Source organism: Vulpes vulpes, chromosome 14, assembly GCF_048418805.1.
Source record: "Vulpes vulpes isolate BD-2025 chromosome 14, VulVul3, whole genome shotgun sequence".
Taxonomy (NCBI): domain Eukaryota; kingdom Metazoa; phylum Chordata; class Mammalia; order Carnivora; family Canidae; genus Vulpes; species Vulpes vulpes.
This window is the reverse complement of record NC_132793.1, coordinates 71,695,862-71,710,860: the sequence shown is the minus strand read 5'-3', so window position 1 is coordinate 71,710,860 and position 14,999 is coordinate 71,695,862. Positions and strand designations below refer to the sequence as shown.

General features: G+C 35.7%; 1 protein-coding gene across 2 annotated transcripts in view; it reads right to left on the bottom strand.

The window, feature by feature from the left end:
* Window positions 1–5,375: 5,375 nt before the first annotated feature.
* The window catches only part of EDIL3 (EGF like repeats and discoidin domains 3), a 388,297-nt gene continuing 378,673 nt past the window's right edge, over window positions 5,376–14,999 (bottom strand). For both annotated transcript variants that reach the window (XM_072736863.1, XM_072736862.1), the window contains one exon: window positions 5,376–8,417. In XM_072736863.1, coding sequence (XP_072592964.1) covers window positions 8,268–8,417 — 150 coding nt within the window. In that variant the 3' untranslated portion in view covers window positions 5,376–8,267. The remainder of the gene's footprint in view (window positions 8,418–14,999) is intronic.

Below are 14,999 nucleotides of genomic sequence, written 5' to 3'. Positions count from 1 at the left end.
CCCTTGAAATTCTTTTTTAAAAGTTGGAAATATCGTGGCTTCTCTTATCTATAAAGCACCATTTTCACATTTTTCTCGAATATAAGTATTTTTTTTATTGCATTAAAGGTCTCAGGCTCTCCACATGTGGATGGCCATTTAGTGTTCTATGGATAGCAGACACTTTGACGTTTTGGGCTTATTATTCACCTTTGAAAAAATTAATGCTACTCGACACCTCATAGTCATTATCAGTTGTTCAGTAACTTGTGGATCTTTCTTCATACATTCATGTGATGGTCAACACTTCACCCACTCATCAATTATTTCGAACACATGTTGTTAGATAACACTGATATATTGAGTTGTGCAGGACCATTGGAGAAATTGCAGAAGAAACCATGCATCCTGAGTTGGAGGCAGATCATTCCTGTTGTTAATGACCCAGGATGTAACAAAACACATTTTTAGGACTTTTTGACTTAAAAGAAGAAAAAGAGTATTGAATAGGGTGAGGGACATCTCAGATCTAGGTATGTGCAAATCAGAGCTCTGTAACCTGATCAAATCTTCTTACCTCTTTGTGCTACTCTATTTTCTTTTTTTTTTTTTTTAAAGAGGGAATGGGGTGGGGAGGGGGAGAGGGAGAGAGAGAATCCCAAGCAGGCTCCATGCTCAGCACAAAGCCAGATGAAGGACTCAATCTCATGACCTGGAGATCATGACCTGAGCTGAAATCAAGAGCCACTCAGGCACCCAACTCCTCTTTCCCTCTTACACAGGACATCTTATTTCATTCTTCCTAGAGCTGTCACACTAGTAAATTGGATGTTTCAGTTGTCATGAATATTAAATTGGACAGTTTTGATGTCATTTCAGATGTCCACTTCCTCTGACTGCCTTCCCTGACTGAATTTTTACTGGCATAAGTTCTGTTTTATGTTCTCTTTGCACTTTGAACATATTTTTGTTATAGAGCCCAATGTAATTGTTTACTTTCTCGTCAACCTCCTACTGCCCTCCACATTGTGAGTTCGTGCAAGTCACAGTCTTTTCATCTCTCTATTTCCAGAATCTTGCGACATACTTCAATTTTACTCAGAGAATGATTTTAAAAAGAGGTTTGTTAATCTTAAAAGTTTAACTGGATAGTTAGACTTAATAGTTTGACTACTTAATAGTAGTTTCTATGGTGTTAGTTATAAAAGAATTCAGCTTTATATCTCCAGTGAAAGTGAAAACGATTTAATATTTTACAGGATCTGAATTACGGCCTAATGCTACAATTCAGAGGCATAAGTGTTTGTGATACTTGAGTTAGGGAGGAACATTCTCAAACAAGGAATTGGTAGTATGAGTTTCTGAAAACAGTCTGAAAAAGTCAGAATGAGCAAACAGGGGAACCAAATTATGGATTTTTAAACCACAAGTGACTGTAGAAAAATCCACTAAAAGAAAAAGCATCAAAGTCGATTCAACAAACAAATAAACAAACCAAACAACAGATGGATCTATATTATATTTAACCCCAAGTGGCAGGTTCCCCCATAGGCAGCTTCTGCTCATGCTGCAAACCCACCTTCAGGCCAGACTCAATAGTTGGCCGTACCTTCCCTAGCAGAATTATTCCCTAGCAGAATAGACTGTGCAATGGAATAGGGAAAAGGAAAAACTTACTGTATTAGAATGTTTTACAGGGAGAAGGGTAAAGGACTTGATCCACCACATAATAAAAATGCACACAGTTCCCTGGGTAGTATTTTTGTTTTCTTAAAAAGCCTATCAGGCCTCTAGCACCTAGTCCTCTCTGTCCCCACCAAGCCTATAAAAGCGTCCTGTTGCCAGGATCCATCCAATTCTGGCTCTAAACTCACACTGACCACCCAGCATACCAGGCAGGCGGCTAGCAGACACTGTCCGTTTAGAAGGCAGTTCATGACCATGTTGCCGTGGTTTTCAAATGTTTATGACTGTGTCTCAGAGTAAGAAAAATAATTTATGCTCTGGTCAAGAACACACATATGCACAGGAATATAACTGAAATAAAAATGTTTTAGGAAAGAATTTTTACAGTGGACACATTCCTCCCCTCCCCTCTGCCTTTCTCCATGCTTCTCTTAGTTTATTTAATTAAAAAAAAAATACTGGTCCTAATCCACCAATTTCTCACCACTAGAAGTATGAAAAACATTTTAGTATTGTTTAAACATGGCTCTTGGAGTCTCAGTACACAACCCAAGCAGCTTATCCAGGTATTTATACCACTAAAAACGGGTTCCTTTTGGGGATGTGTCTCAGTTTATTCAGGCTGCTGTAGCACAATACCACAGACTGGGATTGCTCATGCTTATACTTTGGGAGGCTGTGAAGTCCAAGTTCAAGACACCAGTACCGTCAAGTGAGGACCTACTTCCTGGTTCATTGCTAGCATCTTTTCACTGTGTCCTCACATGGAAGGGACTCAGGAGCTCTGGGGGTCTCTTTGGTAAGAGCACTAATCTCATTCATGAGGGCTCCACCTTCATGACCTCATCGCCTCCCAAAGGCCCCACCTCCTACACCACTACCTCTGGGTCTTAGGATTTTAATGTATGAATTGGGGAGGGGGGTACAAAAACATTCAGACAATAGCAGGATGCATCTGCTGTCAAAAATAGTATTTTTGGGGGGTGCCCGAGGGGCTCAGTCAGTTAACAGCCCGCCTTCGGTTCAAGTCCTATTCCCAGGGTCCTGGGTTTGAGCCCTGTTTCAGGCTTCTTGCTCAGAGGGAGCCTGCTTCTCCCTCTCCCTCTAACCCCTCCAACCCCCTGCTCATGCTCCCTCTCAGATAAATAAATAAAATCTTTTTTAAAAATAGCATTTTTCCGTATTATTACCTAAACATTCAAGAGCTGAGGAAGTTCAACTGCTTGAGGTTAATTATGTAGTGTGGTCTTTGTAACATGCCCTCTTTAACCTCTCTGTTCAAGTCCTCTTTCCTGGGCCTGGGTAGAAAATGCCACTGGCCCATAAGAAGCACTGCACTAATCCTGTCTGCCAGAGGCACTGGCCTGCCATAGTTCTACTAAAGGGCAAGTCCTTTTTATTATTATTATTACTGTTATTATTTGTAAGATAAGATTGACTTCTCTCTCTCTCTCTCTCTCTCTCTCTCTCTCTCTCATAAATAAATAAAATCTTTAAAAAATAAAAATATATTTTAAATATGTATTTATTACATGTACTTTTCATATAATTAGCTCTATTAATCACTAAGAGGTGGTACAATTATAAAATATGTGTAAATCCATGTTTAATTTGCCACTTAAGTCATTTGTTATTGGAAACATTCCTTCTCTGTCATAGGCATGCAGTCTACTCCCAGTTGCCTTCCCCTTAATTCTCTTCAGCATCTGGGCCCTGCTGCTTATATAAGTCATCACAAAGCTGTTTCCATATTGGCCATGGGGGACATACTATTTGAATGCCGCAACAGTCTCAAGGCCACCACTTCTTTTTCAGGTAGCAGCAAGTTGAGCTTACGTCAATTCATCATCATTAATAACATATTTATGGATGGGCATGTGAATGGCACTACGGGGATTTTACATAAATATAGAAGAGTGTAGTTGATGCCTTTGAGGACATTAAAATAAAATTAAGTCAGAGGCAGTCACCATATGCAATGCCTAATCATGTAATATGGTGACCGTTTGGTGATGCTACTATACCATATTTCCACAGCATTCGTGTTTTCAAATGACTCCATCAACTCCTGCCAAGATATGCAAAAAACAACTAAATGAGGAGCCTTTTCCAAAAATGTTTTCCTGTTTTCTGTCACCAAATTCATTTAATAGAATCGCTCTCTGAGTAAGTGCCACTTGTCTACTGTGGAAAACACTTTATCTGGTAGCAATTTTGAAACATCCAATGTGAATTATAGATACTTACTGCAATAGAATCAAGGAATTCCATTTTCCTCTTCAAAATCAATAGAAAAATTGCTACACACACTAGGTATTCCTTCTTTGTAAAGACGGATTTAACAGTGCATTCTGTTTTAGAGTAGTTCAGGTTTTTCTCAGCTAGCAAAGTGGTTTAATCCTCCATTTTTACCTGCTCAGGTAAAAGGGTCGTTTTGCATCTCGAAGGCTGGAGGCAATATTTTTCACAAATAACACACTAACTCAATTGTTTATATTGTTTTAAACTAGCCTTAGAGAAGAGAGGTAGGGAGCACAGCATCGCTGACAGTAAAAATTGTTTCTTTACCAAAATATTTACTTAAAATCATGTACTCACAGTTGAAGTGCTAGATGTTTTTAACTTTTAGGTTAAATAGAGTATTTTCCATTCATGATGTTATTCATGATAGATTTTTGAAACAAATTTCAACATGGTCAGATTTTCCTCCTTGGAATTCTAAATGTTTCTATTGTTTCCACATCTTGAATCAGTAATTTTAGGAGCTTCATAATTGAACATTTTCTATTGAGTTATTATTCTATCACAATGAACTTTTACCCATAGAGATGTCCTGATTCTTTATTGGCCTTCTTAAATATATATGCAATATGATATATATATATATATATATATACACATATATATTAGGGGGTTAGGATTTCAACGTATGAATTTTGGGGAGTAAAGCATATTTGTATATGTGAAAAAATTAGGCAAGCAATGGAATCCCACTGAAGCATTTACATTCAAATGCAGTTAAATAGAACATGCATGACTACATAAATACACATAACAAGTCGATACTGAGAACTATCAGAGATGCACTGAAACACAACTAAGGAATCAACATTTAATAACTTACATTTTTGAATCTTAAGAAAATATCTAAGAAGTGGGAAGAACCCAGACTTAATATTTTACCCATGGCTTCCAGAGAGGCAGAGACGAGGTTTATGAAGAAACCAAGTGTTCTGACTATCTTTAAGCAATAGCTGAAGTTACATGGGTAAATATATTATTAATGTTTGTGTGATTGCTTACTATTGTTGACTGGATCTCTCCATTATGCTCCTGAGAATCAGGTACTTAAAAAACAGTGGAAATGATAGCAATGGCATGTGATTAACAATGGGCAGATCAATCCTGGAACACACGACATTAAATATGAATGAAGCAAAAAAATGACTTTGGTTAATCAGTATTCCAATAAATTTTCCAGAGCTAAAAGGAGTGGGAGAAATGCACACATTTTAATAATTTTGGAAAATCCAAGTTAACTAATATCAATGTGTATTTGGAGGCTATTGTAATTTGTTTTTTTTTCAATGCATTTGCTTAATTATCTTATACAAAGAAAAAGTACCTCAAACGTGTAGTTAAGAGTAGTGGGCATTCAGACAATATGTGTATTCTTACAAATGTGTTTAATTACAACTGCTTCAAAGGTATCCCAGATTTTCAAAAGTTTTATTTTAAGTTTGAAGACTAGACACGGTCATACTAATTTTACAACATCCTACATGATTTAAGTATATATACAAAGAAAAAAAAACAACATTGGAATATTACACAGCTTGAGAGTTTGCAAAGGTTATTTGTGTCTTAGTCACTTCTCTACTTACTGACATATCAGATGCCAGCAGGGAGTATTATGTTTCATTATTTGTTGACTAGCAAAGATACAATCATTAGTACCTAAGTCTTCAAAGTTCATACCAATTCTCTGAAGCCATTCAGAAAGAGAAAGTCAACCCTGAAATTAGAATTAGTGACTATGATAAGTGTTTTCAACAGGATATAGATAAAATGGAGATGTTTAAAATGTTAATTTCAGAGTCTAAAATTAGCATATTATAGCTACTCAATATAGTGAAGACTAGGTGATTCTTGTGTGTGTTCTGCATATAAGATTTTACTTGTTTTAGTGTGAATTTAAATAGAATAAATTTGTTTCCCTTTGATGTCATTGATACAAATGACACAAAAGCTACATACTACTTCATAGGAATTTTTAACATCACCACGTGTGGGAATCCCTTTGTTATCATGAATTTGAGGCATCATGGAACAAATAGATAGCCCGTTGGTCATGCCATGTGGGTGAAGAGCACAGAGAGCAGAGAGACGATGCACAAGCAAGAGAAAGCCATTTCAATGTATTTCTAAAAGGTATGAAGTATAATTTTGACAAACTCCCTTTGATAATATTAGTTTAAAAAGGTATCAGTAAAATAAAATTCAAAGCATCACAAGAAGCCATGAATAATTTTGAGGAAGTAAGTCATTACAAAGCAATACTCATGATTTCTAAAACATACTCTGTTAAGAATGAAGAATCGTGCATAGTCTGCAAAGGAAAATGGCTAGGAATTTGGTGGGACAGTAAATGTCTAAAGAAATAAAAGGCATTGGCTAGACAGTAAGTGTGTGTATATTTTTGGACCTAAGTAATTATTTGTAGTATGACTTTAACATTTAGGAAATTAAAAAGATTTAATTCCTAATTTTAAAGTTGTCTGAAAAAGGCAATATAGAGGAACTAACAATTTTGTTTGTGAAAGATGCTGAAAAATGATCACCATTTCAGATGCTTCAAATCAACGATTTTATAAGACCCTGAAGCAGAAAGCCTGTGGGCATAGGACAAATGTGTGGCCAGCCAGTCCTAATTTTGCTCGTATTAAAAATGCCATTATGATTGACTTTCCCTTTAAATTCTTCACAATGATTGAAGACCACTTCATATTTACATCATTAAGAAATGCTGTTAACACATGGACAGACAAGACAATAACAGTCTAGTGGCTTTTGTTATGCAGCACAAATAATAGAGGGGGAAAAAAAACTTCGCAGTGTTGCACAGGACTTTAACATTTTGTACACATACCACACTTTCTTTTCCAGGTCCCTTACTTTAAAACTCCAATAATTCTGTGTCTAAGCCTTGTAAAATAAATACTTGTAAAGCTTATAAATTAGATGTTGAGGACTTTTATGGAGGCAGTGTGAGCTTTAATTTGAGACACATGTCATTTAAACCTCCATCATCAATAAACAAATTGTTACAATAATTGTTTATTTTTTTAGGACCTCCGAAGCAAAATAAATAGAAATCAATTTTCATCTTAAAATGATCTACTACTTTGTCATTAGTAAATACTTTTCACAAATAACTACACAATATGCTTTCCTGGGAAACTGCTACCAGTTTCATTCAAGTCTCAATAAAATTCTAGTTACACAGAAAATGCAGAGATGAACAAAGAAATGATGAGTATGCTTGGCCAGGCTATGCAGCACTGTGTTAATACTTGCTTGCTAAAAAAATTCTAAATAGACAAAGAATTCATTATTCTATTATTTAAAGGAAAGAGAAGGCTATGTAAATACCATCAAAACAAAGTTTTAAAATCCGGCTTAAAGGGACATAATATTACTTTGTTGTTGTTTATTTTGCAAAATGGTAGTACTGGATTTTTTATAAAGGAAGTATTTGGAAATTACATAGTTATAGCTTCCTTCAAAAATAGAGCTGAAAATTCAATCTACTAATATTAAATATGATCAATCTGGTGATATGCAATCATGTTCCACATATATGTATACATATATATGCATACATACACATACACACACAGAGATGAAACCTCTTTTAGGCAAATAATAGGGAAAAACTGAATTAGAAAAAAATGTTGACTTATTCAGTCAATACACAATATAAAGAATATAGAATAGAACAAAAAAAGGAAAAAAGATCACATAATATATTTGATTAGAAACAATGAAAGTAAAATGAGAATTATAATATCAATTAATACTGCATGTTACAGATTCTTCAAAATTCTGTTATTAACACTGACAGTGTTTGGTAGGCACAGGGGAAACAATTAGAATAATGTAGAGTCATCACAGAAGAAAAAAACCTTATTGCTAACATCGCAGTATTCCTTTTATAAGAATTCATTGAGTATTGATTATAAAAGCTCTATCAACTCTTGCTTTTATTTGATACCTATGAGGTTTTGTTTTACCCTTGCTATCAAGAGTGCTACTTTCTTTCCTTAATATATTTCAACCATTGCAAATAATTTAGAAAACAATGACAAAAGTAATTCACAAGTTAATGTGATGTTGCGTAAGAAATTTAAACGATGAAAATCAAATGAAACCATTGAAAAGGCAGGCTTAGACCTCCTTAAAGACAGTTAGTGGCCTACCATAATTTGAGCACTTTTTCATGACAAATCCCATTCAATTTTCCTACAGATTTTGCACAGTTCATTCCAAGGAGATACTTTTAGGGAGAGAGAGAGAGGAGGGTTGTGGGGTGTGGAGTCTCCTCACTCTTCTTCTGTGCAGCCCAGCAGCTCGGACCGCAGCGTGATCCTCCCATACCAGGACCAGGGAAGGATTCTTATGTGCCGTGCATAGATCGGAGGATCGATGACGTTTTTCCTGTGGGTATCATTGTCAAAATTGCCCTGGAAAACCTAGTAGAAAAGAGCAAAGAGTATCAATCATATAGCCTTCTCTTTCTTGGGAATTATTTTTTTAATCATTTTCTTGTTGGGAAACTTTTCTCCCAAATGTGAGATTTGATAACTAATCATGTTTTTCAAAACATAGGATTACAGCTTTTTCTTCTTCTTTTTTTTTTTTTTTTGATTATTTATTTATTTATTTATTTATTTATTTATTTATTTATTTATTCATGAGAGACAGAGAGAGAGAGAGAGGTAGAGACACAGGCAGAGGGACAAGCAGGCTCCCTGCGAAGAACCTGATGTGGGACTCGATCCCAAGACCCCGGGATCACGACTTGAGTTGAAGGTAGATGCTCAACCTCTGAGCCACCTAGGGATCCCTGTTTGCTTGTTTCTAAGCCTATTCATTCCTGGATTCCTACCACACAGTTGTGATTATTGCGACATAATGTCCTGACATGTTGGCACTGGATTCTTCTCCAACATTCTTCTTTTGTTTCAAAGCTTTTTTCTTTTTTTGAGATTTTATGTACCCCCACCTTTTTTCCTCCAAAGAGACCTTCATAATGACTTTGCAAAGTGCTTGTTTCAGAAAAAACAAAGTCAGAACACTGGGACCCTGATAGGAATGACATTAAATTACATGTTACTTGGGAGAAATTCATGCTTTCATAATATTTACTTACTTGAAGATTTTATCATTTTTAACCTATAGATTCTGAACACTTATTATTGAAGTAATTTCTAACTATTTTATATTCACAAATTTCATTTGAGCTCAAATAGGATAGTGAATATCTCTTCAGAATTTCCCTTTTTAATTTTATGAGGCATCTTATAATTGGAAGATAATTTCTTTCTTGCTTGAGATCAAAACATGACTATATGGCTACAAGGAGACCTGAAACAAAAGTTCCCCAAAGGAAAAAAAGAATAAGAAGCTCCATCACTATATGATGGAATATTTAACCCATATCTTTGAACATTCTAAAACTAAAGGAAATGCTTTAAAAATGGCCTTCTAGAATAAGTTGGTTCAGTCTCACATGATCACAAAAGGTCTCCTGGATAGGGAAAAATAAAGATATCTTCTTGAAGGCATCAGTCAGCATGGCACTGATTAATAGAGGCAACAGACAAGATGGGGTAATCTTTCTGTTGGGTCCATGGACAGATTCTGTGTCATTGAGGGCAAATGCAAAGTGCCATCCCCACCTGGTGGGGAACAATTTTTCAACCTGACACAAAATATACCTCAAAGGTGATTTTTGAATAAATATTTGCTGAGGAAGAGAATACCGAACTGTGCCAACTCTAGAATTCATCATCCTGGCATCCCTGAATCCATTTTTATTTGATAGGAATTTTATCCTCAGCAATGCTCTGGCTTTGCATTGACCAAGCAAGTCTTAATTCTGGATTTAAATGTGCTAATAAATAACAGTGTCTGTTAGCAGAAGCTCCCATGTATAGGACATACCACACAGACACTCACCAAAAATCTTTGGAGGGGTTGTCATTGCAAAAGCGTAAAATAAGAGAGTACCTTCCACAGTTTCCTGACATTTTTTCTGACATATGATGTTGGATTCAAATGCTTCATCGAGACTGTGGTGTTACAATTTAATGTAGAATCTCAAATCCAATTTCAAAGCCCTGCTAGAGAACTTAATGTGTATCTTTGGAATAATATAACTTAAATTCATTAACTTTCATCACAAGATCTGTAACAGTCCAAAACATAGAGCTATACCTCTTCTTGGGAAGGATATACAGTAAGAAATAATTTTCTTTTAAGTCAGTGGTCTTCAGCGCGAGTTTCAATAAGAAACCATCAACCCAGAAATAAATACTTGAATTATTAGTTACACTCATCTTTTATAATGGAGAATATATTTAGAGAAGCTACATCAGCCCTGAAACTGCATACAACTGTGACACTTCTGATTTAAGGTGTGAAAGTCATAGATATTTGAGTGCTCATTTAAAAAATTAAATGAAGTTTCATAAGACAGAATAACTTAAAAAACAAAAATGTTCACAGAAAAGCATCCACAGTCTATCTTGGAATCACCCAAACCATGGCCTGAAGGTAGCGAAGATGTGCTTTTATTTTGGGAAGTCTCCCGGAAATGACACAGCAGAGAACACAAAGCACATACTTGCAAATTCTAGCATGACATCTTGAACTTGCTGTACAAACCTGTGGCCCATGTCCTGTTTTCTTGTCTCCAGAACTAGGAAGATCTTGCTTAAGAATGCTATTTCAGTGTTTCACCCAGCAAAGGAATGCAAATTCAGTATTCTTAGTTGACTTTTAAAAATGTGTAAAAATTCTAGAAACGTGCTTTCGCAGACACACTTCAGAGCTATAAGCACCTCAACGGAAATCAAAGTCTGAAAAGACTGATGGAAAACATCATACCTCCATATAGAATGGAAAAACTGTATATGAGAAAAATAGCTTGAGAAGTTTTTAGAAAAGAGTACGCATATGCTTCAGTTTCAGGAGGAGGCTTAGCTGATTAGCTGATGACAAGTTTGCTGATGCACTCAGACATGATAATGCTTAGGGATCTCTCAGGCTTTCCCCAGCATACAAGGCCCTCAAGAAAAAGACGCTGAAGGTACTTGGGAGAGGCTTCCACAGTTACAGCCTAGATAATAATAGAGAGAATTGCAACTGCCTCCATGTGTCTGAGCTCTTGGATTCTGTTTTTCAATGTCAACTCTCCTGTGATACTACTTAAAATTCAAATCATATTCTAATGAGGATTCAAATCTCAACACAGAAAGACTGTCAGATAAAACTATTAAATGTTGCTTCCAGCAAAGTTTTAATATTTTTTTTTGTAAGATGAGACTTGTCATTCTTCACTAGGGACAATAGTCTATTCAGGCCAGAGTAGATGTCATCAGTGGGAGACTGCCAAAAAGGCAGGATCATCCTTCATGACACCATCAGAAGGATGACATAGTAGCCATGATGTATAACTGCATTTCACAGCTGTTGAGGAATTCTTGGGGGGATTTCTTGCACATACTATTTATTTAGAATGCCATCTGGTCTCAGAAGATATATTTCTTTTTACCTGTCCTAAATAATGCATTAAAAGATTTAAAGAGAGGGGCACCTGGGTGACTCAGTGGGTCAGTCTCTTGGTTTTGGCTCAGGTCATGATCTCAGGGTCCTGGGATCAAACCCTGCATTGGGCTCTGTGCTCAGCAGGGAGTCTGCTTGGGATTCTCTCTCCCCTTCTCCCTTTGCCCCTACTCCTGCTTGAGACTTCTCTCTCTCTTTAAAATAAATACATCTTTAAAAAAAAAAAGATTTTAAAGACACTCTCATTGTTCTAACCATTTGGAATTTATGTTCATGTCATCCAAATAACCAGCAATTTTAAGTATTTTTTAGATGGCCTCCCTGAGCTCTCAAAGCTAATGAGTCATATTTTAGCAAGGTCTCAGGTTACCATCAGTTCTTCCCTATGGCCTTTTGTTCTCCCCTTTCTAGATTTTATTATTTTACTTTTGATATGTGGAGGCTAGAACTATAACTGGGATTCCAGATATTGTGAAAATGCAAGGCTTGAATAAGCTATTGTTTGCATTTGCCTTAGCAATGGTGTCAAACACACCATTGGCTTCATTGACTATGTCTGTACACTGATCTAATACCCTTAAAGGATTAAGACAAAGATAAAAGTCTATTACCCTAGAGCAGCATTTGTATGGGGAGGGAGGGAGGAGTGAAAAAGAGAAAAAAAATTATTCAGCATATACAATTTCAATTCTGTTTTCTTTCATCCAGAATACTTATAAAGTAGTTAGAAACAAAGTCTTTTCCAGCTCTGATCCCTGAGAAACATTGGTTTTATTTTAAATATTTTATTTATTTATTCATGAGAGACACAGAGACAGAGAGGCAGAGATACAGGTAGAGGGAGAAGCAGGGTCCATGCAGGGGGCCCAACATGGGACTCGATCCCATGACTCTGGGATCACAACCTGAGCCAAAGGCAGAGGTTCAACCACTGAGCCACGCAGTCGCCCCAAGAAACACTGTTTTTATATAATTCTACTCATGGAGTGGAAGAATCTGAGCCTTGGAAAAGAATCTGCCAGCACCAACTTTCCTCTAACTTTTCTGACATGGAAATTTCAGCAATGGTAATGCAACTTCTCAATATAACAGTTATGTATTTAGACACTGAAAATCTGCCCTTGAGTTAGGCTGACATATATCTCTTCTAATTTCCATCTATTGATCCTAGTGCTTTATTCTCAACAAGCATAGATGGTATCAATCAAAAGAAAAATACTTTTAGGTTTATTTGATAATAATTAACACAAGTCTCTCATAAACTCAAAATTAGTGCTTTAGGTTCAACATTTGTGGTTGCTTAAAAATATTCCTCATGTAAGATGATTTTCAAACTAATCATCTTGATTGCATTGCATTGAATACCCTCTGCTTTAACTATGACTCGATTAAAGTATGGTATTTATTTGGACATTGTATGTAGTTATGACCTAAGTGGCTCAAAATATAGAGTGTACCTTTGTTTTGGATACAATACCTCTATCAATGTAGTCTAAAATTTAAAACAATTATGTTACATTTTCTGTCATGATTGATGACTAATGGTTAAAAAAACTTAGAACTTTTTCATAGAATTTCTCTTGAGCCAGGATTTTCCCAATGTTTTACTTACTTGTAAAATAGATTTATAGTGGATGTAGACATTTATATTTATTCCAATTTCATTTCATTTTATTGAATCATGACATTTTAAAAATAGCAATTTGTAGTTAAGATTATGGTCTATATAAAATATTGGAAATTTAGTGGACACAGGATTTAAGTATCTATTTCATAAAGTAACCATTTATGTATTATGTGAGTATAAAATCTGACTTTTGTGGGTGACATAAAGGACTTACACTTATTAGTTTATAGTTCAGCATCATAAAAGTCATTTTTTACATACCTATTATTAACATTACTTGAATTTCTTTTGGACTATAAAAAATTTCAGAGTTACAACTTGAATCAATGCTCTAATGACTTAAGGTCTAATGCACAAACACAATATTTATCTATTTGGATAGTCTTTATAAGAAGATCTCAGTTGTTTCTCATTCTGTCTTTAATTTGTATTTTTTTTCATTCTATGTCTTTTAGACTAATTTTCAATTTATGTTCTAGTTTGCCCAATATTAAAGCATTCCTAAAATCAGAACTTTTCATTAGAAAGTAACACACAATTATTGTGTTATAATTTACAGAAAACTGTAAGTGGAATAAATATACATCACCTTAAAAGGAAATCCTATCGGAAGTTTTACATGTATGAAACTTCTGTTAGTGATTGGATATAAGAAGTCTTAAACCAAAGTTTGATTATTTTAGCTTACATAGACTCTAGCTATTATTCAGTGAATTCAATTTTCTAGGAAAATTTATCAGCATCCTGAAACCATTTCATGATTGAATGGCTGGTGTATCATTCTTGATGGTTTTCTCTCCAATCAATTCCACTAAACCAATGAAACTCTGTAACAAAATTAGTCTAAATATAAGTACATTCTTTCAGATGTAATAAGGAAACAAATAAGTTTCCAGGTAAATTCCAATATTCTAGGAAATGTTCCTTGAAAAATAGTGCATATTGAGAATCACATTCTGAGGTGCACACACACATAAAGAAAGGGTTTTGTTGGAGTTCGGAGATTGGGTTAACAACTGATCATCAGTCTGTAGTGGAATGAGTTGGGGGATGAGTCCTCACTATAGCACATCCCAACAATGCTGCAGCAAAAATCCTCATTGGCAGAGAGGTACAGGGAGCCGCCCCAGTGTCTTCCAACCCGAAGCATTCTTGAATAGAATACTGCCTTCCAAAGGTGCAGCTGAAGTAAGGCCATAGCCAACCGAAACAATTTATGGGCATGTGACCATATCTGTACACACTCAAGGTGTGTCCAATCTAGTATAGTCACAGTGTTGGCAGACATATGTTATTTCACTGAGGAGAGTATGGATCATACAACTTTGTGTAATATGAGCATGCCATATAATCTTAACCTCATCCAAAAGGAAGTCTGACTTTTGGGAGATAATCTATATACCCTTGGGAAGTTCTGCGTGATAAGACTGTGTTTGTTTACATGGGAGCCTTGGGCCACACCAGGTAGTTTATGCTGAACAATGTGATTTATGGTAGGGGCTTTGGACCAGCTTGACCACGGAAGGGGCTGGAGACTAAAGTCTGCCTTGCAGGTAGTAAACCATGTCTATATGACCGAGCTTCAATAAAAACTTTGAACATCAAGGCTGAGGTGGTTGGATTCCTGGTTGGCAATACTTACTGCATATTGTATGTCACACATCATTGCTTAAGATTCTGAGAGTAAACAACTGAAGGCTCAGCCTAAAATTCTTCTGGATTCTGCTCCATATGCCTATTTTATTGGCTGATTTTTATCTGAATCCTTTCGCTTTTAGAAACTGTAACTGTCAGTATAATAGTTTTAAATGAGTTCTGTGAATCCTTCTATCGAGCTATCATCAAACCTGAAGTGGTC